The 24,972-nt window shown below is 37.8% G+C and overlaps 1 protein-coding gene across 1 annotated transcript; it reads left to right on the top strand.

The window, feature by feature from the left end:
• Nucleotides 1-1,814: 1,814 nt before the first annotated feature.
• LOC139731517 (spastin-like) lies at nucleotides 1,815-24,642 on the top strand. Its single transcript, XM_071642400.1, has 3 exons — nucleotides 1,815-2,366; nucleotides 10,228-10,311; nucleotides 24,484-24,642. Exons 1-3 carry the CDS (start codon nucleotides 1,907-1,909, stop codon nucleotides 24,582-24,584), a joined length of 645 nt encoding a protein of 214 aa, XP_071498501.1. The 5' UTR covers nucleotides 1,815-1,906; the 3' UTR covers nucleotides 24,585-24,642.
• Nucleotides 24,643-24,972: the final 330 nt, after the last annotated feature.

Genomic DNA, 24,972 nt, shown 5'->3' with positions numbered 1-24,972 from the left:
TCTGCTGCTGCAGGCCATGGGTCTTCGGATAAGTCATAAGAGTGCGCCGGTATAAACAACATTGTTGAGTTACTTCTTTCCAAATAAACTCCAAAGTGATCCAGACTCATTGGATAAACGATTTGACAAGTGCCATGGTCTTGAATGCTCTTAAGTTTTCTAGAAAATTCCACAGAATCATGCCCCTGTACTCCATAGTAGTGCAATATTCAATTCATTTGCAGGCAAACATGAACGTAAAATGATAAAAGTTCTTCCTAGAAAGATTACAGAGGCCCTTTTTTTCAAAATCGTTAATTTGTTAGATTTTAAGAGATTTCTAATGTTTTTTTAGATTAACTTCTGTTGTATGATTCTTCACAAATAACCCAACGACCACCAAAAGTTTTCTATGGACACCCAACAACACAGACACCCGAAGACATAACTATTACCCGGGAATCCTCAATGGACAATCGATTTGGAAATACCCTTTACACTAATACAAGCTTATTGGACTGAATTTGTGAGTTTGTGGTTGCCGCCCTCTCTAGGTGATAACTCTATAACAATTTGTGCTATCTCGACCACTTCGGCAGGAAACGATACAAACAAGCTATAAAAATGAAATTTCAGCATAATTTATTCTAGAGTATTACAAGAATATGTTATCTCCACCGGATAACATGGAAAATGAGATGTTGCCTTTATATAGATCTCATTAGATCAAGGGAAATGTGTAACCCAGTTTTTCATAATAAATGAAGATTCTTGGGAAATTCCTACCATATTTCCTTTATAAAAAACAAGCCTTCAGGTATGTTCTATTACTCAGTCATTTTTAATTCTAAAATTGCCCTCTATTAAAGACACTTCATTGAATTACATAAAAGTTTAAAAAAAAAGAAGAAAAAACAGTTTGTAAGAACTTCCTTAAACTTCGGTGAGTGTGGCACTAACCGTCGCGGATTCACTTTATAATAATGCTTATAACAAATAAAATTCAGATTCGCCAACCAGAAACTTGCCTTTTGCAAGTAGTTGAGTTAGTGGGTGTCTCTTTAAAAAAAAAAAAAATAGTATTACTATGAAAATTTGGTGATCCCAAACCAGGAAGGAGAAAAGTGAAAAACCAACAGCAACCTGAAAAACTTTTGGAGGAAAAGTGGCATGAAGCCAATTGATAGCACAGTGTATAGGACAAAAATCGTAATCTCGATATTTGACGCATACATGCAGTTTGATCAGACTTTGTAATAAATCATTCATCTGAGCAGTGATGCAGTAATTGATTACTAGTATTCAGATCACAAAGTAATCATAACATTGATTTTCCCCGATTTAGCAATAACGATCGTAGGCCTACGTGTTATCGCGAGGAAGGGGAATATTTTACGACGTTTTTCTTGACAAAAACACAAGTCATCACAAAACCGTCCTCAGGAATATGAAGATAAAACTCCGTAGACAGGAATGTTAGTATGGTTTTCGACTTTTTTATTTTTTTAATCTCTGTTATTATTTCTTATTATTTTTTTAACCCTTTCTCTGACTTTTAGGTGCAATATTTTGTACTGAGATGACTTGCGATTGATGATGCGCGCGCGCGTGGGTGCGGCCGTTAAGATTTGGGGGATATCCCCTGTTGTTTCGTCGAGGCGATGAAAACGAGAATTGCACTTGAGCGAGGTACTAGTACATCGGCGGCGCAGGCCAGGTTCACGACGGGGGCCTCTCTCTTGCTGGGTCCGTGTCAGGGACGCGCGACTGCCATGTAAACAAACTTGGCATGCATTCGGGCAGCGCTGCGCGACAGGCTTGGTCGTGTTCGTAGCAGCTGTTATGTGTTGCGTGAACGAGGCAATACAACTGTGCTAAATGAGGAAAGTAACATCATCGACGTGCACGTGATAGTGAATAGGCTTGGATGGTTTGCACGGAAAAAGGGCAACGGTTTCGGCCGCCGATGCCCCGGAAAACTCGCCCAAAAACTCCCGGCGATAAAAAGGAGCCCAAACTGGACGGTACACCATCCGTCCATAGGAGAAATCTCAGGTGGGCAAGCTACCCAGTTTTGCTGCTTTTCAGCCTTCTGCGATTTATTGTGTTCCAGCTGTGGATGCTGATATCGGAAGCGGTTTCTCGAGTCAGCTCACGGGAAAGCTTCGCGATGGTGGACACCAGGAAATCGGGGTATGACCCCCTGAAAAACGATTTGGAAGCTAATGGGAACCCTATGACTGGAGTATCAATAAACCCATCATCGTCTTCCACCGCATCCACTACAGGACCAAAGCTGGACCCCCAACTGTCAAAGCAGAAACAACATCACAAAAGAGCCTTTGAATACTTGACAAAAGCCCTCAAAATAGATGAAGAGGAAAAAGGTTTGTTGTGTTACTGAGTTAATTTATTTCATTTACAAAACTTTAGCCTGTTTAGCTTTGAGTAGGTTCTAAGTTCTAATCTGTTTGAACAGTTTTTCTGTTTCACTTGCATGTAATGAGCCAAGGTCATTCAAATGTGTACAATACACTATGACTAAGTATGTACTCGGACTGATTGCCAATTATTACTAGGTTGCACAGATCCAGGACCATGGAAAAGCATGTGAATGTTTGTGATGTGTTGTCATCAAAAGCTACAAACCATGGGATGGCCCTGCTACTGTTCAATTGATGTGAAAAGGTTGAGATCAGGGGGCATGGCGCAGGGGTTATTTCATCAAGCGTTCTGTCTTTTTTTTTCCTGACAAACTTGCTCTCAGACTCAACCAATCAGATGCAAGAATTTTAGTAGCTTACAGTTTGTTTAAAAAAAAAAAATTCAGACAAAATGTTTGATGAAATGCCAAACATAAGCCAAAATATCAAGCATGTAGCTTCAAAGTCAGATGCCTTTAGTGTCTGAATATTCAATTCTGATTGGCTATTGACTTACGTGTATGTTTGATTAATACTTCAAGATTCAAGGTTCAAGGATTCTTTGACTTAGACTATGATTGATTGCATCGTTTTGTAACACTAGGGCCCAATACGTACAATGCTAAATCACATCTGCTTGCATGAGGCAGATCAGCTTTTTCTGTTCTTTTGAGTATCCCATAACCTTTGGATAGTCAACAATTGGTCCCGTGTGTCATAGATGTACAGTAGTAAACCCAAATGTGAATGGTGTTCACACACATGTCAAATAGTCAGGATGATGCAGTAGATGTTCAATAATGACATTTTATATTCTAGTTTTACTTGTATCACTTGTAAGTCATTCTGTCATTCTTAGTACCGGTACGTCAACCATGACCATCACCCTCAAGCGTAAACCAATGACATGTTCCTACATCATGCATGGGCAAGAGGTACCACAGACAAAATCCTACAAATACCTAGGTGTCACAATTACCAATGACCTGAGTTGGGGTGTACACACACAGAAAACCCAGGCTAAGGCCTCCAGAACCCTTGGCATCATTCGGAGAACCCTAGACAAATGTGACAAGAAGGTGAAGGTAGCTGCATACAACCAACTCGTCAGACCTCAGCTTGAGTACGCAACATGCACCTGGAACCCACATACCCAGAAAGACAGCCAGATGTTAGAAAACATCCAGCGCCAAGCAGCCAGGTTCGTGTTCCATGATTACTCAAGGGAATCCAGTGTCACCTCTATGCTCTCTTCTCTCTGCTGGGATACACTACAGCATCGTCGCATCCTCCATCAAAGCGAGATGTTGTACAAGATCCACTATGGTTTTGTCAACATAGCCATGCCAGAAGAAATCAGGATAGCACAAAATAACACAAAGAACCACAACCTGTCATACCTCCAACCATACTCCAGAGTCAACTGCCACCTCTACAGTTTTTACCCCAGAGCCATAAGAATTTGGAACACTCTCCCTGCCAAAGTAGTAACATCAGGTACTTTGATGACCTTTAGGAGTGCAGCCCTCCCTGTCATTAGACAGATGGCGCCGCCCCCTACTCTTAAGATGCTGTAATGAGAGGCACACCCGCACGGAGCACCTGCACCTGTATATAGATGCACCTGAGCTCACGTCACCACAGGCACATGCTACAGCACACCGCACAGCACAGCCCTCTCCAGGACAGCATCTTCGCTTTTGGGAGAGTACTCATTCAAGGTTCAAGGTTCAACCCATGGTTAGGATACGGTGTACAGGTACTTTTTGCTATTCACCAGTAGTGTACCACGATCACATTTCATCTACTGCAAAATATAGTACGATAAAAGCCATACATTTTTGAAAGTATAATAATTTGCAAATTTGGACTTAAAGACAATAAGAAAGAGTATAAAAGCCAATTTAGCAATGAAAACCACAGCAACAGTTTGACAAATAAGCATTTTCGTGAATCAAGACAAGAGCAAGATTGCAATTTTCCACCCTAAAGATGAAATACTTTGTATTTCAGTCATGGGAGACAATTATAAGTTAAAAACTGATTTCAGGAATGCTACAGGACTTACAAAATTCGTACACAACAAAAACGCTGCAGTATGTACTTCTGTATGCAACATGTGTACATGTGTGATACTGTGTAGCACAGTACCAGTATTTGTGCACTTTAAGCAGTGCTTGGCTAATGAAACACAATTATTAAATACACACAGAGATGGTATGACATGGCAGCATGGTTTATTCAAAAGTAGGGAGAGATGGACAATTACCGAGTATTTGTGATAGGTATGATATCATCTATCACTGTCCATCATACCTTACCATTTCTCTGCACAACTTTTAATACCTCCTGGTACCACCTCAGTAGGTACTTTCTTTCAACCACTTTTAATTTTTTTACTTATTTAAATGTTAGCAGTTCATTGCAAAATTTCAACACCGCGAAAATTTCCACTTTTACAGTACATGGTTGTATGTATACGTACATGTATTCATGACAAGCTTATTGTTAAATATCCTGTAGAATGGTAACTCAAAAGAAATGATTTAAGTAAATTATTGAATAAATTATGAATTACAAGTACCAGCCAGATGACTTAAGGCGACAGTTATGATGCAATCACGACTACATCAGATTCAGGAAATGATGTGATGTGGCAACTTTTTGGCACCCTAAAATAGCCCTGTATGTCACCTACACTGTACATGTACTCGCACCTTATCTATAAATTGTATTTGAAGTCCTCTTGCATAAAACTCACTCCCTGTGTGTGCCATACATGCAATGTCTCGTTATGCAGGAAGCATGGGTATTAAAGATACAATTGTACATGGTACAGTGTACTGATATTGCAATACATTGAACACAACTGTCATTCGATACATTACATAAACACAGGAAGACACACATTACTGCTGTATGCAGAGATTGTCATTCTGCTTTTTGTGTACATCATTACATTTATACACAGACCATTTATGCTGCGTGCATGGTACATGGGCAGTGTATATCAGATGTGTGACTGCTTTATGATGTAATAAGCCAAACCCGGTGAGAGTCTGAATTGACGTCACTAGAGATATTTTCTGATACCTGTTAGATATCCAATAGATCCATACAACCATAGATATACACCCATGCTTTTAAAACACTAGAAGAGTGATTATGATAATTTCTGTCCTTAAGCCGGTAGCTTTCTTTCAGGGGTCAATGCTTTAAATATTGTCATATAAAGAGATATTTTTAGAGATATTTTGATAAAAATGGCAGCGATGAAAGGTCAAAAGTAAGGGTAAAAGTTCACTATTCTTTTGTTTGAAAAATAAGAAAAAAATATACCAGTACTCCATACATGTATACCACAGGGTAAAGTCTAGTAACAATGTTATATGCTGTAATAGAGTCTAGATAGAAATTGATTGAAAAATATTCCTCTGTGCAGATACAGTTAAAAGTAAATCCTTTGAGTGTGAGATTGTACAATGTACCACTATGCTTTGTCTCACAAATTTGCGAGGATCATAAGTCAAGAAGTTCAGTGCATGGAGGGCAGGAGAAAGTGATTCTTATTGAGGTTGACGCACACAAACATCACATTATTGGAATATCAGTGAGTGTATTCATTGCTCCCAGGGTATGGGGCAAAAACAAATTTGTCACAAAATGAAATTTCCCTGCACAATGCAGCAAGTTTCTCTATTGCCCCTTTGCAATCAATCTAGCCTGATATGAGATATGTGTTTATCATAACAACCAGCTTTTGGTTTGTGTCATTGTTTGTTCTGCTATGTTGTTTTGCAGTTGCAGTAGCTCAAGGAACTTTTGCAGGCAGCATTTTTATTTTTCACCTAAAGTATAGATTTTGCATTTCAAAGTAATCTGATTACTAAGCACAAAGATAAACAGAATGATAGAACAATTTGTTAAGGCAGAATTCATTAGGGGCTTATGTGACAGCCGGCATACTGGTGCCAGTTTGATGGAATATCAAAGTCTTTCATGGGACAATAGATCAGTGTTGTGTTGTTGTCGATGCTTTTTTTTTTTCTTTGTAGTTCAGAGCAGATTTTATACCAGAATGAGATAAAATCAGTCTGAGAATATGATATCATTCCTGACAGAAGGTGATAAGTGCGTGTAAAGTCAAACAGTCTCAGCTTTGTTTGCCAGAATATGTCGCTGCATATGAAAGAGCAGAGCAAAGAAGGGGGAAAGATGAGAGTATTGCAAACTTTGTGTACAATGATATATTTGCATGTATTATATATCAAGGATTGCATCTCTGCCAAGAAAAGGAAATGAGTATTGCAAACTTTGTTTACAATATTTGCATGTATTATGTCAAGGATTGCATCTGTGCCCCCCCCCCAAAAAAAAAATGCAAAAAAAAAAAAAAAAGTGAGCCAATGAGATTAATTTTATTAGAACCCCTGACCTTACATACTCCATAGAAACTTTATTTGCCACATTTTTCTCAGGAGAAAAAAAAAAGAGTTCTCTGTTTTTCTTGTAGCAATACAAATATGTAGAAATTAAGTGCTCACCTTTTCATTTATGGAATTTCTGTCATTTTGGAATACCGCTAAGAATTCTCCAATCCATAGGCATCAAGGATGAGTAAGTTTGGATTGAAAAATATGAGATATATTTTTTGTTGTTGGTAAAGTTCCGTATAATGCTCCCTTTTGAATAGAAGAAAGGACTTCCTAATTGCTTAATTCAAACAATTCTTGCATGATTTGATACAGATGAAATGTGATGTTTGTTCAAGTTACTGCACACATAATGCCAAATGTTCCTTGTGCTATATTGCATTTCATTACTGTATACGCCAAATATTTTGCGAGGTTTTTATTTTCGCGAATTTCGCGAGTCAGGTGCTATTCACAAAATTAAAGACACAAGATAATATTGACTTTGATCCTGATGTGGATGTGACATGCGTGTGTACATTTTTCCGTTCATTACAGGACTCCACCATCGTGAAATTGTCAGGAATTCCCGATTCGCGAAATTTAGACTCGCGAAATATATGGCGTATACAATATGTGTACAAGCCTGTGCTGATGTCCATGTCATAAAGCTGATTTGCCTCATTGTAATACGGACAACATGAGAGAAAATGTGCAATCAAGCAGAGGCCTGTGTTGTCTTCTGTGTTCAAGTCATATACAATGTATGTTCAATTACTCTCACATCTCTCACCTCAGAACATCCTGTGGGACATACAATGTACATACACTCTAAACAGTGATGAATTCTTGTGACTTTACATACAAACAAATCCTCATAGTGTCCAGACTCTTGAAGCATTTGAATCACAGTCATTCATAACCCTGTTGCATAAAAAGATGCAATCAAACATAAGTAAGATTTAATCAAACATAAGTCAGGTATCAGCCAATCAGAATTGAGTATTCAGAGACTTATGTTTGATTTTGTGACTTATGTTTGATCAGAACTTTTATGCAACAGGCCCCTGAATATGATTTTAAAACTGATTACTGATACTATACATAGGCCTACAAGTGTAGATGTTGTATTGCCAAGCACTGATTGTAATAATAGACTCCTCTTTCTGGATGCCTGGTAGACATTTAATAATCAATGCAAAATATTTATGTTTTGATACTAGATAACATGCGTGATATGTTTTAGATATGAGCTGGAATTAGTTACAGATATATAGATCTGTATGTGGCATGTATGTGAAGTAGAGGATGAACACTACCTATATAATGTACAGTATTAATACTATTATGAAGATCCAGTGATCTGTAAATAACTTTACCATATCATAACATGAATGACATATACTGTGACATTCTGTGCAGAGACTAGCATGGATCCCCAGTCATTGTCACCCTTCACACATTTAATCTTGTTGTAGTTGTTAGGCCTCTAGATCTCGTTCTGTACATATAAATTAGAGGCAGCCGTGTTTAACCAAATTGAATTTGTTATGGATATTATCCTGTCCCGACCTTGTGTATATTAGGCTACCCATGTAGATAATCAATAGCATTTGAGCAAGGACATGCTCTAACAAATGGATGTTGAGATGGCAACCTGCAATGTAAAGTCACATAAGATAAATATCCTGAAAGTAGAGAGTTGTTGTAGTTTTGTTTTTTTATTTCACCCTTGACTGGGATTCTCTCAAATGATACATGTTATTGTATTACGCACCTGGGATTTCTAATGTGGCATCTTTCTAGCAGCTTCCTGTGTGCATACTACACTGAGGGAGGTACTAGGAAGATACATAACACATTACAGATAGCAGTGGTGGATCCAGAGGGGATGCACCAGGCGCACGCCCCCTCTTTATTTGTTGTTAAAACAAAAGGAATAAATAGAAAAAATGAGATGAAACCTGGAAGTAGCACCAGAAATATTGTTTGCGCCCCCCCCCTTTATGGAATTCCTGGATCCGCCCCTGAATAGGGCTACATCAAAGAAAGATGTTGTTCTTCAAAGCAGAACTGTGTGAAATTATGTTTGTTGAGGGTATACAGTGTAATTGGTTGTGATAAATGTCACACAGCAAATCAAGTAAACAAACAAATAATCGACACACAAACTATTGTTCTGAAATCATGGCTATTTTAGCTATAATTGCACTGTGTTTCTCAATCTGTTCATTTTAGTGGGGCAGGTATCATAGCAAAAATTGGTCGAGATGCTCACATCCGGCGGAAAGTATGAAATTTTGCTTATAGGGGTATTTTGGGGCGCTGATTTCAAAAATTGCCGGATCCAAGAGATCTGACCACGGGGTCGGCCGCCATTTTGAATTCCAATATGGCTGCCATCACAAATCTCTATCTTCAGTTCTAAATGGCCTGTGGCACCAAAATTTGGTAAACAAGAGCGTTTTGACATGTTGAATTTGATGACAGAGTAATTTGACGTGTCTGACAAACATCGAATGGCCGCCATGTATGGTAACCTCAACGAAATGTTCAAAATCCCTATCTCGAGTTCTAAGTGGTGAGTGATGCTGAAATTAGGTGCAAACAGGTATTTTAACTTGCTGAGTTAAAAAATGGAATAATGTGATGTGTCTAACAAACGCAATGCCCGCTATTCTGAATTCCAATATGGCTGCCAAGACAAACATCACGACTAGCATTCACAGGCATGCCAAAACGTGCAGCAAAAATAAAGCATAATGCACCTTTCACTGACGTCACAATGTAAATACAGCAGCGCGCACTCAAAACACGCGCTCATTGTAGCCTTTAGAATTTACAAACCCGAGATAGAGATTTTTAACACTCTAATGTGGCAACTATGTAAGAAAATTCAAATTGGCTGCCATGCAGCTTGTCAGACATATCAAATAAGTCTGTGAATGAAGTCATCATATCACCATGCTTTTATGTATCAAATGTCAATGGCCTATGTCCTATGGCCTATGCGCTTAGAAACATCAGTATTAAGCGCTATATCAATGTTATTCATTATCATTATTATTATGTTATTCAGAACTGAAGATAGGGATCTTTAAATGTTTTGCGATGGCGGCCATATTAGAATTCAAAATGGTGGCCCACCCAGTGGTCAGATCTCTTGGATCCGGCAATTTTTGAAATCAGCGCCCCAAAATACCCCTTTATGCAAAATTTCATACTTTCCGCCGGATGTGAGCATCTTTTTCACATATCTGCCCCACTATTTTATTCATCCAAAAGATGCAGGATTTGTTATGTGGATGTGTGACATTTTTGTTTTATTTTCTGAAGAAAAAAACATGGTCAATGACATCATGAACTCATTTCTCAGCAGGTCAAATCTATCTTCTCTTTCATGCAACTTGCAGGCAGCAAACGGCAGGCTATTGAGTACTATCGTAAAGGGGTAGATGAACTGGAGAAAGGCATAGCAGTGGACTGTGATAAACCAGGTAAGCATTATGATGAGCAACCCTACAGGCATACAATGTACAGTGCACTCCTGTTATAATGAACATGGTTATAACGAAATTCCGGTGACAACGGAGTAAAAATTCAGGCTGCAACATTATCCGCTCTATGTATTTTTATTGTTTATTTGTTTCGTTATAATGAAATTTCTATATACCAAAAGAAAGCTGCCAGTCCTGAGGACTTTGTTATAACGGGAATACACCGTATACTGTTGCCAAGAAGCTCTGAAGATTTTTCACTGTTAGCATGCTGTACTTTCAGGTATTGTCCATATAGTTGATGTTACAGTTTAATACGGGAGTGTTTTTTTACCTGTCTATTGCCTTTATTGATCGGGGTGAATAGGGTAAAAATTAAAACAAAAATGCATTCTCTCTCTTCGTGCCCTGTGTTAATCTGCACCAGATGCATTGTGGCTAATTACTCTGTTGTTGGGCCTATAAGCTTACAGTCCTTGTCATTGCATAGAATCCAATTTACCAAAATTTACATGTATCTACTTTGCAGATTTTCTTTTATCTCTTTTCATATTTTATCATGTATGATACAATGTATGGAATTCTGGTCAAAGTCATCTAACTCAAGTGAGTGTGGCTTATTTCTCATGAATGGATTCTTTCAAAAATGCGTTGGAAATTGACATTTAACTGATCTTAAAAACAACAGCAACAATCATTTACATGTGCCAATGATTTTCTAAACATAACTGATTACATAAGAATGAATGAGATACAAGTTAATAATCTGTGAACCACAGTTCATTAGTTGATTTATGTATTCAAAAGATGAGATTGATGCACATAAACTATAAAATTCATCAAGGACTGATCTTTTTTTAAATAATTTTTTAGATTAACATAGGGCAAATAAATCCAGGAAGCTGTTTGGCAGAAAGTCATAAGAAGATGCCTGTGATAATTGATGCATTCAATAAAATAAAAACAACAACAACAAAGTGTTGAGCTGCATTGTAGCCAGCAGCACACAGGAAAAGACTGCAGTGCTAATTGAGGCCCACACTCATTCATCCCAGTGGCCGTCAGTAGTCATGCATGTACCTTATACAATTTGTATAACCAGGAATAGAATTGAGCACAGGCAGAAAATGGCACACTCTGACCTTTCAGCAAACAGATCTCTCACACTCTGTACGCTTACAGAATAACATCAGCGAATGGGGAATTGTAGGAGTCCCAGCTAGCTTCACAAAGCACGAAATATCAGCTCCTCTGGAGAGGATGACTTGTAGAGGAAATAACAAGGGTTACATGCTTAGATTGTGTGCGTAATATGCTGTCTATAAGTGTGAAGGCGTACATGTACCATACATCATATATGCTAGTTTTAGCTAGCTGTGAGGTATTATAGTCCCTTGCATTGTATACGTACATGGCTTGATGCCTGCATCACATCCTAATAGCCAGCTGATTATGATGTAAACTGTTGAGCTCAACAGAGACCCAAGAAATGGGCAAAACAGACACTATGGATGTTGTAAGTCATCCTTGCTATTGTAAACTTTGCTTTTAGTTCTATCTCAGTATCTCTCAGAAAAGTGTCAAACAAATTAATCATTTATGATCACTCCTGTGAAATTAAAAAATGACACACACACACACAAACCAAATAAAAAAAAACCAACAACAACAATAGATTAAGTGGTAGGATTTCTTTGCATTCAGTTTTTAGTCAAAGTATCAGCAGTAAAAGATATCCAAATATTGATAAAATTAATGAGTTAATTCAGAAGCAAACAAAATCATTACATGCTCTATCTTCTCAATATTGAGATTCCTTAGAAATATTCCAAGAATGTACAATATCCATAGTCATCTTTTGTCTCAACATCAAATTAATAAAGCCACCCCATTTCTGTCTTTTAACATAAACCTTGCTCATCTCACAGTGTTTCACAGTGGGCATTTGTATGAGAAAAAGGGGGAAAATGGAGAAAAAAAATCAGAGCTAAAATGTCATCAAGTAGAGTACATCTGAATTTATCCTAAAGAGTCCGATATCGAGGGTATTTGCCCCCTCTGCGAGTGACTCCAATAAGTCACTGCACTTTCCTGCTTGTGCATGATAACATCTTGTTCTGCCATGTTCCAAATTCTCCACAATCCATTCTGAAGTCAGGCATGCAGGCTTGAGGAGAATGCCCTTTGGCATGTATTTTTTGTGCTTTAAATGTTGTTTTTGGGGAGGGCATTTTCTTGTGTTGCTGACCACTGCATAAAACTTTTTTTTAAAGCAGTGGTACGTGTGCATATACACACACATTTGTTTTGTTTTAAGACTTGAAGATGCTGTACAATTTACATAATTTCTTAAACTGCAAGATGATTCAGCTAAGAATATGAATTCTGTGACAGAATATCTTGTAGTGCATCAAATTTGAGCCTAAAAGCCTGTGCCTACACTGTTTGTTTCTTGCCATCATATTGGACCACACATTTATAATGAGAATTGTAATATAAAATTATATACCTTGTTTAATCGATATTCTGATTAAAAGACCACGGGTTGTAAGATATATACCTTTATTGTGATAGGATGTCTCCTTCCAATTAACCATTGTTACCTTAAAAAAAGAATGGATAAACTAGTAGTATCTGGGGGTCGAACTTTCAAACTCCACTTCACCTTTAATTAGAGATTCTTGTACCATGTCCCTCCGTGGGCCTATTTTGGCACTTTGCTTTGCATAAATGGCAGTGACTTCTAGGTGTGTTTTTCTTTGAGGGAGGAGGTTGAAGGAAGGGATGTTCGGGGGGAAAGCACCGCGTACGTAATCATCCAGAAATGATGAGACAGTTGGGGATGAGCGGTCGTCAGTCAATACGAGATGGGAAGTAATCTTGGCTGAGAAGCTTCGCACAAGTGTGTGGTTAATGGAACATGAGTAAATGATAGAAGACGTGGCTCAAAAAACCACCGGAGTGAGTCGAACACATGAAGCTGTTCGCATTGTGGTTCTCTCTGTGAATGAACTCGGCATGCTCTCACATGATAGGGGTTTGTCATTTTTGTTTGTGTGTCAAGAGTTTGAGGAAAGATGTCATGTGATTGAAGTATGACATGAGTTTTTGCAATCAGAAGTCACACTTTAATTTGAGGTGTGATGATAACTGTGTCCTTAAAGGGAACGCAAACCCAAAGAGCAATGTGGATTGAGTGAAAGCAGCAACTTTAGTAGAACACATCAGTGAAAGTTTGAAGAAAATCGGACAATCGATGCAAAAGTTATGAATTTTTAAAGTTTTGGTGTTGGAACCACTGGATGAGGAGACTACAAGAGGTTTGATATGACGTGTGAGTGGACAACAATACAAAGAAAATATAAAGAAAATCCAACAAAAAGTCACTTTCCTAGCATTATGAAAGAGCACTTGACTAATCGCTTTCAGAAGGCAGGGAGAATAATTGCTACCCTTAACATATGTCAGTATCAAGTTGATGGAATTTGTAATTTTCATGAAAAATGAATTTTTGTGAAATTTTCTTTATTATTTCTTTATATTATACTACGTCATAACCTTTAGTAGTCTCCTCATCCAGCGGTTCCAACACCAAAACTTTAAAAATTCATAACTTTTGCATCAATTGTCCGATTTTCTTCAAACTTTTACTGATGTGTTCTACTAATATTGCTGCTTTCACTCAATCCACATTGCTTTTTGGGTTTGCGTTCCCTTTAAATACAAGTTTGGTCAAGTCCTTGCATTCAATAATGTACTTTATTCAGAACATGTAAAGCCTCTCGTAGTAAATTCCTGGACTTTCTGCTGTAAACCTAAATGTGCTTACACAGTCATCATGGAAAGATGCAAGGGAGGATTAAAATTTTCAAGCCGTCACAGTTTGCACGATAACCTCATAGGTTTTAGATGGATTGCATGTGAGCATGGAATTGTCATGTCTGTTTTTGTCGTAGAATACGTTATGCCCAAGGTGCAGTTTACCTGCATTTTTCACATTATGGGACTCAATACTGTTTCAGTGTAGTCTAATATTTGTTATAGTGACAAATGTTACCTCAGCTGTACAACCTGTATATAGTGTGATCATTACTCTGAAATTCATATCATTTATGGATAGAATAATAGTGTCAAATGACAATGAGCAGAAAAGGAATTCCCTTTAATTACCATTTTCACGTGGCAAGAAGTTAAAGCCACCATGTTTGGATGTTGTAGAAGAATATTCATCATCAACTTTCAGCCAAACTGATATCAGTCTAAATTTTTGCGAATTGAGAATTCCCGACGATTTTGTGAGTGGCTAGATTTGTGATCGTGGAGTCCTGTACGGAACGGAGAAGTTTACACACGTACGTCACATTCACATCGGGATCAGAGTCAATATTTTCGCGTGTCTTTAATTTTGCAAATAGCACCTGACTCGCATAATTCGAGAAAATAAAAACCTTGCGAAATATTCAGCATATGCAGTATCTGACCACAGAGACCTCACTGTGAAAGATATTACATATTCTGTCCACACAACCACTTTGGCTTCGATTGATCCAGAGGGCCATCCCTGCTGATTGACCACAATCACCCGGTCAGCAGGGAATATGAATCCATCACACTGACATGAGAATTCTCACCCACGATGCACTGAATTATTAAACAAGTGGTGCTTCATACGCCTAGTGGTCACACCTTGTATTCAAAGGTCTACCTCATGATTATTAATGGAGATGAAAATGACCTCCAATATAACTACATTTTTGCAATTCAGGCCAATTACAAAAAAGTGTATTCTACTATTCAATTTGTCATCTTATTACACTAAGTTTTATGTCTTATATTACCAAACTTCAAAAGATACAGCCTTTTTTTTCTTCTTTAGCTTTTCAACAGTACATTTATGGGGTGCTATATAATTTCAGCATGCAGCCACCATGGTTACTACTACAGTAAGTATGCACACACAGGTCTGTCATCCTAGTGTAGAGTTAAATCATTTCAACCATATATGCCTGCTTTTGAAAGCTCTTTCAGGGGAGAAATTTTTCCTTTAAATTTTCTCAAACTGCATGTTGGTAAATATCCATGGAAATATCCACATCATTCAGCAAATTTTTTAGCTGTTTTGCATACATGTAGTCTGCAAGAAGTGAATCAGCCCAGCTTAGACTTTGACCATGCCAAATACTGTAAAACCAGAAATTTATGCATGCATGAAACTTTTGCAAGGAGCCAGGATTTGCGAAAGTAAAATGCACAAGAAAGATTTTGTCTACACAATGCATAGAATTCCATTGGTAGTTTGCAAAAGTTTCATGCAGCGAAAAAGGCTGTCAGCTCCAAATGTGAAAGTTTATGCCCGAGTGTTTTTAGTTTGACAGTATACACTCAGTTCAGGGGAGGTTTCTGCCATGAATCAGTCCTCAGCTCCTACTGTATACCTGAATGGTATACCTGTAAGACTTACTTTCAGACTGATTTCCTGCAAGTCTGCTGCAAACTATATATAAGGTCATCATGCGTGATTGAGTATGAAGCACAAATCCTTTTCCTCTGTCATGTTTTGATGTTGCTGCTGTCCTTATGCTACACCATGTTGTGGAAACACATGTACTACAGCTGATGGTTCAGGTTGCACAAAGAGTCATTACTGCGGTGATATGTGTGGCAGCTGTTGCACAATTGCACTTTTTAAATCTTTTTATTGAGCTTTTTAAGCATGGTCAGTGTGCATTTTCTTGACTGTATGACGTATGTATACCAAAATGAGCATTAAAAAGGGGTATCTGGGCCCTGTTTCATAAAGTTGTTCGTAAAGTTACGAACAACTTACGAGCGACTGGTGATCAGTTCTGATGTGCTATACTTATCAGAATTTCCATAATTCAGCATAAGAACTGATCACCAGTCGCTCGGAAGTCGGTCGTAACTTTACGAACAGCTTTATGAAACACCTTCCAGGTACCCAATTATCACCCTTGTTGTACCAGTAGAGGATTGCCCACTGTAGTGCCATCATGAACAAGGGTGTACTCACTCACTCTCATAGTTCCGTGTTCTCTACAAGTGTAGTGTTAATCCTCCATAGAGATACTGATGCAGGGCTGCCTTATTTTCATTTTCATTATAGGTAAGATTAGATTAATGACCAATCATTTTACAGTTTTAAGAGATGCATTCACTTGTATATCATTGACAAACTATCAGAATGCTGAAAATAATTTGATGGTAGCCTCAGTATTTGTAAACAATTGAAGAGTTTGTTTGCAAAAAACCGATAAGTCCATATTTGTCAAATGGAGATATTTGCGATTAAAGGTCAAGAAAAATAAAGAGAATAATAAGAAAATTTTTGCTTCTATTGACCATAACTTCAAGAATATACCTTTATATGTAGTGACCAATATATTATTTAAAAGGTATTATTTTGTACTTTATGACAGAGACCGTACTTCAAAATCTTCAAAAATGGACTTATCGGTTTTTGCAAACAAACTCTTCAATTGGTTGGTCAGACTCTTCTCCATATAATTATGTTCTGCATCTTTAATACTGTAAAAGTGGAAATTTTTGCGCATTTTGTTTAACCAGAAACTAGCGCAAAAATAAAAGCACATGAATATAATGCTTGCCATACATTCCAGTGGTTGACGTTTTGAATTTGCAGAATTAAAAACACGTGAAACTCTTTTTACCAGGTCGAGCACAAAAAATTACCGGTAGTCGTGCAAAAATATCCACTTTTACAGTATGCAGCTGTGCTGTGCTCAAACCCTGACACTTTTCATCATATATGTGTTTTCCTTAGTTCATGTGAGTGTACTAGTTCAAATTTGTACTCTGTATTTACAATTTTGTAGACCTACACACATACAAAACATATTGACAGAATGACTCAAGCCAAACATGTCTAGTCAGTATGAATTCTCCAGCAGGATGCATTCTATATGCATGGTTTAGTAGGGCATTGATTTTTATTTTTAGAAACTGCTCTTTGTGCTGCATTCTGTGTGTGCATGACTATAAAGCAAGTGTGTGGTTGTTTGTGTGCATGTGTGTGTGTGTGTGTGTGTGTGTGTGTTTGTGTGCACACATTCAGAGATGGCCAAAGTGATAATGTCCATGTCCAATGCAGTTTTACAGGGGGCCGAAGTGGACACATCATTTGCAGGGGTGATGCGTGGTCCTGAGAGAAATCCTCATGAGATTGCCATGCAGCTGACGAGTGCTGAGCAAATAACCAAAGTGGACAGAGGGAGGGTAGTTAAGCTGGTGGCGTGGGTACCATTCCTGTCACCCAGGTCCGTCATTACCCCAGGGGGTTGGAGGTTCTCTGGGAGTGGTCTTCAAGAAGGGGTTGCCTCTTATCTAAGGAAGATATTGATTGATTCCTGGTGTACTGGCTTCTAACAAGAGGCAGGGACAGAATAGGCTGATGGTATGTGATGTGACAAGTTTGTGCTGGGTTGTGGGAAGTATGCTAGTAGTGTGCCAGTCAAGGGAAATCTGCATGCCAGTTACAAAATGGTTTTGGGATTTTTTTTTTTTTTCAGAGTTAAAACTTTAAGCAATCATATTCTTCTGTATAAGGGCAATTCCGCAGTTAGGTGGACATGACATGGATAAAAGAAATGTGCCTCTTTATCTTACTCTTTAATCTAGGTATCAACTAATGTCATGGATGTTCACCAATCATTAAGGTCTTTCAAATTCAGTAGATTTTATCTTTCGTATTGATTGATTTCGCGAGATCTAAAACCATCATTTAAAATGTACATGTGGGACTGGGGATGCTGAAATTCACTTAAATGCAAATTACAGTGGGTTCCTTTGAAATTTTTTCCTCAAAGTTTTGCTAAAGGGTAAAAGATAAATACATTTAAATACTCCAGAAGTCATGTGACATTTTGTCAATTACAAAAGGGTGAAATGACCTGCGGAATTACTCCGGACAAATGTAACGTTACTAACCGTAACGTTACTAACCGTGCTTTTGGGGGTCTAGCTAAGAAATTATTGGTCGCACTGCTAAAAAACATTGTGTGAACATTTGTCATGATGCAATAATTGAAATAAATGCAACACTTTGTTTGAAGTAACTTGAATTTTTGCACACTTTTCGTTACAAGACATTGATTTTTTTGTCATGTCCTTTTTTCGTAACGTTACTAACCAGCCCTTTAAGTTGCCATAGCAATGCTATTATTTCTTGGATTGTATTCATTCTTTTCTGTTTCATAAACCTGGGAATGATGAACATGTTTTTGACATAATTTTGGCTTGAAATGAATAAATGGTAATTTAGTAGTAAAAACAAATATCTAAATTTGTTCAAATGTAACGTTACTAACCGCGGAATTGCCCATAAGCATTGCTTAGAGTTTGAAGCTCTGCAAAGTATTTAGAATAGTGATGTAATGATGTGCAACAATTTAATGCTGGAATTACAGGGGCTGATCCAGGAATTCTGTAAGGGGGGGGGGGCAGGGCGCCTTTACAAAATTAAAGGGAGTGCGTTCATGCTACCCTCTGTTTCTGTTTATTCTTTAGTTTTAACAAAAACTAAAGGAGGGGCACGTGCACGGTGTGCCCCCTCCTAGATCCGCCACTGAATTAACATTTGATACTACCCAGTGACTTTAATGAAATATATGTCATTACATGTATATGCTAGTATATGATATGATAGCACTACCTGTCTGTAATCAGCTTTGTGAAGCTAGATTCTTAAAAACCTTAGAGATGAGATATGCACAAGATTTTGTTTCATTAATTATGTGAATCCATTGCTGTTGTCCCTCAATTAAAAAAACATCAATAGCTTGAGCAACAATTTTGTCACGATAGTAGTTTTGATAGTTGTTTTAAAGAGTTAAGGAAGCAGAGGGTTTACCTGTATCTAAAGCTGAAGCATTAGCTTCATGTTCCTGCAGCTCCCTATACCAAGGAGGTACTAGGCTAGTACCTCCTTGCCTATACTTAAAAAAAGGATAAAATCATAGATTTGACTCTTGCAACCAAACAAGAACAGCATCAAAATCATCACAGTATTCTCTCAAGAGAAGAGAAAGAGGAAAAAAAGAGAAAATGATGAATATAAAAGAATTTGACATTCTCTTTACTTATTGTGTTTTTCCTAAGAAGAAAGCTATCGCTAAGAGATCGCAGTAAGAGGGGTACATCAAACTTACACAGCTTTCAGTATTCAGTGTGCATTTTATAATCACTAAGACCTGATAAGTGTGACGCTTCTAAATAAGACTTCGTAGCCATCCTGATTGAATGACACCAGCAGACCCCAAAACGTGATTGAGATGGAAATTCCGAGGCTCATCTCTTTAAGCTATGCTGGGACGGTTAAGCACTCGTCACACTCCGCAATCATTAATGATGCCTCCTTACCCCCCGGAATCTGTCGTTCAAAGCCAACATTGATTGCTGGACGTGAGCATGAATCCAATTGACTGATGTAGGCGTCTGAGCCCGAGAAAGCACGACTCATGACGTTGGTATGACAAGGGAGTGAAGTAAGTGTTCACATAGTCCCAAAGCCATCTACAGCTTGTACAGAGATTAATGGGCTGATCAAAGTGACAGTATGCTAAAACATTTTTCCAAGCAAAATATCCTGCTGATTTTATATCTATAGTATAATAGCAAAATATCCTGCTGATTTTATATCTATAGGCAGTCTCAATTTTTGCCTAATGGGTGCCCCTATTTTGTGAAGCAGCAGGTTGTTTGGTATCATAGCATGGCATTACTGACAACAAAAGTTAATGGTTTTGATGTGTCGCTCCCAGGCAGATTTAATGGCTGTCACATGTTCATTCTTGCTGGTGGAGCAAGGGTGATGTACTTTCAATAATGCACCGTATGTGTTGAAAGATCAATGATAGAGTGTCATTGGGTGATGTACTATCTCAGAAATGGAGAAAGGATGAGTACTGATGAGGTAGAAATTAAACTATTCATGCTTAAATTTGCTTGATGTACATTTTGGTAAAGAAGCTTGGAATGAGGGTATCAAGACAAAACAAGTAACTGATTAGGTGTTTCTACCAAAAAAAATTGTATGCCATTAGTTTCATGAAATAGCAGATGATCATATATATTGAATGAATTGATTTACCCTGTACATAGAATGCAGCTCATCAACATGCTAGTGATGAAAGACTCAGACTCAGAATACAAATGGAATTTAGGTTTTTATGTTTGAAAACACACACACACACACACACACACACACACACACACACACACACACACACTCACACACAAATATCTGCAGATTTAATGGGTAAACATCACACTTCTCAAGAGGTAAATCTGAGGGATGAATATAAACACAATTCAATGAAAGTACACCAAATGCTTTGACGTAGGGTACAGATTAACTTCAAGTTGCATCATACGTTCATGATAATCACTTACAGACTTTGCAAACTGATGCATCATCATTCAGAGTGCATTGTCCCTTACTCTGGAATAGCACATTTAACCATGAATATTCATGACGGCAACCTAACCACACATGTGCACATGCACAGCAACCACAATGGCATTACAGCTTCTTCACTCAAACTCTTTTAACAGTCCCCATTACACCCCCTCCCCATGGTCTACTCATGAATCCACTAGGGCACACTGAATGGTTTTCATTAATATTTCTCATGTTTATCATTCCTGAAAGCAACAACAGCATAATCCCAACCCGGTACAAATCACTGTGGATGTATCCTTTCAATAAAAATGACCTTAAATACATTTGAGAGCTGATATTTGGGCTTATCTTCAATATAGTTTGGTAAGTGTTATATTACACATTGCAATGTGAATACAATTTGCTAGCAAATTTTTGATTACCCATCATGCAACTTTTTCTCAAATGCACACTAAATAATTGCTAATTATTTCATGCATGCGATCCAGTAGCTGTAAGTTGCAGTAGAGAAGTATATGAATTAGTAAAGAAGAAAGGAAAGTGCCAAAGCAACAAAGACCGATTCAGAAAAATGTGAGCTCCTTTCCTTAAGGGAGAAAGAAAAGGAGGGTTGGGGGAAGGATATTGTGTCAGTATTACAGGAACATAAATTATTAGTAGTAGTATTTGGCATGTGCAAGACAATACAAGTGAAAACAGATAAACATACAAAACATGCAAAATACAGGAATACAAAGTGTCAGGCTTTCCCTAATGAGCTTCCCTAAGTTACCAGGTTGGAAAAAAGCAATCAAAATCACTATGACCCATGGGCCTCTCCAACCAACTTAAAGGAAGCACATCAGGGAGAAGGTGAACACACATGCCCAAAAAATATAAATTAATACAAATAATTTCAAATTGAGCATGCACACCAGGTGAATTATTGTACATACAAACTATAAATATCATTGTGGTGAATGTTATACATCCCTCCCCCCCCCCCCCATAAAGAAAAAAAAATTATCCAGTGTACAAAAAAAGTGTTATCAGAGTAATAAAATGGGAAGGGAGAGAAAAGAGTGATGAAGGAGATGAGAATAGCAAATGAATGAAAGCAGAGGAGAAAAGGGAATTTCTTGTCATAGAATTTGGATGATAAAAGGCGAAGATAAGACGTTCTTATTCATTTGTTCATCATCGTGAAATGATACCAGACCTGTGGAATGCAGAAATAGCTACAGCTGTGGAATACTCACGAATTTAACATGCATTTTATCTGAGGAATTTATGAAGGACGGCGATAGCCGCCATGACTTTGCGACAAGCTCAAACAGGCCAAAAGGCACGCTAGAGTAATTTGAAGTTGGTGAATTAATGAATCATGAGGGAATAGGAGAGAAAAAAAAAGACTGACTAGCGCATATTAGATTTCACATTAATTTGGCCGCATATGCAGGTCTTAGCATCTTCCTTCTCTTCTTGGCCTTGATGCTATAAACATGTGTTACGCTGCGTGCGAGCATACGCAGTGATGGCCTAAATATTGATTGTTGAGGCAGGGTGTGACAAACCGCAAAGGTGCAATCAGTGAAGCTGAGGGAAATATCAATTCGACCGGAATTGATGCTTCCAGTGATTCAGATGTTTCTGTATTTCTGTGCTAGATCAGAGTGCCACACACGCTCCAGGATATTCAGTTTTTAACTTGTTGGGTCCCAAAAACCACATCTTACTGGTTTGGTGCTCTATCTTTCTGTGATAACTTGAGCTATTCAAAATTTGTGTTTCATTAAGGTAGTGTGAAGCAGATCTTTCCTTTGAGCCCATTGGTGTTAAAAAATGAAAATGGAAAAAAACTGAAAATTGAAAAAAAAAAATTCTGCAACTGAATTAAAATGTATAAATATATGTATTTATATCAGTTGCAGAATTTTCAACAGCTTATTGATTGTACATTTATGAATTATCCTTGAGTTGACAGCATACTGTAGAAGAACAATTTTTTTTTTCTCTCTAAAAGTGGTGAAGATTATAAATTTTAGTGTGTTTTTTGTGCAAATCTAATGAATTTATCAAGTTCTATTTAGTCTCTCTCCAGCATAAGATGTGCAGTGAGATTCAGAAGTGTCAATTTGTGGAGACAAGATGGCAGTCTCTGAGGTAAAAATTTCTCAGAATTTGATCAGTTAAAAGCTAAGACTTTGTGATACTTCACCATACATCTCTGGTTCTGAGAAGTGTCGGTGACCGTAAATGAGACCATCTGAACTCAGCAATGCAGTTGACAGATTTTGTATATATACACACAATGTAACAGAATTTGTTTTCATACACATGGAGTGACAAGATCAATGCGATGTCAGTTAAATTCATTATAAACTATGGTCAAAGCAGAATACTGTAGAACTCAGGCATGTGTTCACGGGATATGTGTTCACCATATGTTTGTATTTTCTCTTCATCAGAAGTTCTTTGCTTTCTTTCTTTCGTTTAATGCGGTAATTTGATCTTGCGACAAGAAACTCAGTACCCCAACCACCTTTCACGGACTCTAGATGATAATCTTACTAGATGAGAAAATGCAAAATGCGAAATGCAAATACTAGTGCACTGTAGAATTGCTCAGCAGCATATATTGGTGTCTGCATGCTTGTAAAAAAATGAGAAAAACAGTGGATCAAGGAGAAGTAACCAAATCCTACAGGTGTGCACCGATGGAGCAATCCCCAGTGATCTCCTCATCCAACCACATCGGCGCCACCACCTCTCATCTCCTGCTTTCCTCCCAGAGAGAGAGCCCAGTTTGCGCAGAATGACTCACTCGAAGCCCAAGCCCACGTGAATATTCATGGCAAACAAACAACAAAGCCAATAGGTGTGCAAGAAAAGAGCGAGAGAAGGAGAGAATGGAGGATTGAGGGAGGAGAGATTTGGTAGAGAACGTTCCACTGGACTGCATCTCTGGTACATGCATCTCCAGATCCGATACACTGGCGGGATTTTTCCGCTTTTGCCTCGGGCTGTGTATGGATTGAGACATCGCTGTTTTCACTGTTTGTTAAGTTCTGCAAATTATGTTTTGAATTATTTGCAGCCTGAGAAGTGAATCTTTGGATCCTCCAAATGATTATTACATGAAAGGAACTTGATCTAGATGACTTGTGTCTACGTGCATGTGGGGATGATCATGAAACACTGCCTCTAGGCTGAAAATATGCTTTGTTGTGGTGGAATTTTAAAGAAGGAACATGATAACTCGTGCATAATACAAGGAAGATTAATTCTACACATTTTCTGATATTCCGACAATGTTCTAGTCACTGTTTTGACAATGGTTTCAAATTTTGATGTGTTTCACTGTGTGCACGTTTTGCTTAGGATAGAAAACATGCTTTGACATCAGATCAAGTCCTGTAACTCCGTTTTAAATTCTTATCGTCCTCCTTATTGGCATTAAATTATAAGCAAGGGATGGGAAATATACTGTTTTTCACAGGTAGAAAATGTAATTTTCAATTTTCTGCAGAAATGCGAATGTCAGCTTTGAAATTTGTTTTAAATTTAATTGCACTTTAGCTTTAGGCTTGTTGATCATATGTGTACCAAGTGTCACTGTGACAAGATCTCTCCATTTTGTTTGTACTGTGTTACATATTTTTCATCTGTCAGTATTTCTATAAATGGAAAAACTGTGAAAATATTTTTTAGATTTAATATTTTTTCCATTTTCCATCTTTTCTTATCAATGACAGGTCCAGAATGGGAGAAAGCAAGGAAGATACAGGACAAGATGAAGAAGAATCTGTCTATGGCCAAAGAAAGATTGGACATCTTGATGAGTGAGTATCAGTGAGTGTGCTTGTGTGTGTGTGTGTGTGTGTGTGTGTGTGTGTGTGTGTGTGTGTGTGTGTGTCGTTTGTCTGTTTTATCTGCATATTTTTCTCCTTCTGTATGTTCCAAACTATTGCATACTACTACCATTTTTGTTATGAATTTATATTGTAGAAAATGAAGTGTAATATGTGGTTTTGAGATTGTTTTGGTTTTGAGTTATTTGCATGATATCAGATGAAGATTTCAGATCCCCCCCTACCCCCGGCTGAAAAAAAGATGAGAGGCATTGTGAGGTATTAAACATTGGTAATAACTTCTTGACATGTAAATGTGTGTGCATGAACAAAGTACCTTGGAGCATCAGGAGGGGCTGACAGTCAGTTGTTAAGGGGATGATGACACTATTA

This window comes from Diadema antillarum, unplaced genomic scaffold, assembly GCF_040938485.1.
Source record: "Diadema antillarum isolate AM-2024a unplaced genomic scaffold, OU_Dant_1.0 seq00000377_RagTag, whole genome shotgun sequence".
In the NCBI taxonomy this organism is placed as follows: domain Eukaryota; kingdom Metazoa; phylum Echinodermata; class Echinoidea; order Diadematoida; family Diadematidae; genus Diadema; species Diadema antillarum.
This window is presented reverse-complemented; position numbering and strand designations above follow the sequence as displayed.

Bases quoted from the DNA above. Each gene is read 5' to 3' on its own strand.
- LOC139731517 (XM_071642400.1), top strand. From the start codon at position 1,907: ATGGTTTGCACGGAAAAAGGGCAACGGTTTCGGCCGCCGATGCCCCGG. The intron at 2,367-10,227 runs GTTTGTTGTGTT...TGCAACTTGCAG, and splicing joins AATAGATGAAGAGGAAAAAG to GCAGCAAACGGCAGGCTATT. The intron at 10,312-24,483 runs GTAAGCATTATG...TATCAATGACAG, and splicing joins AGTGGACTGTGATAAACCAG to GTCCAGAATGGGAGAAAGCA.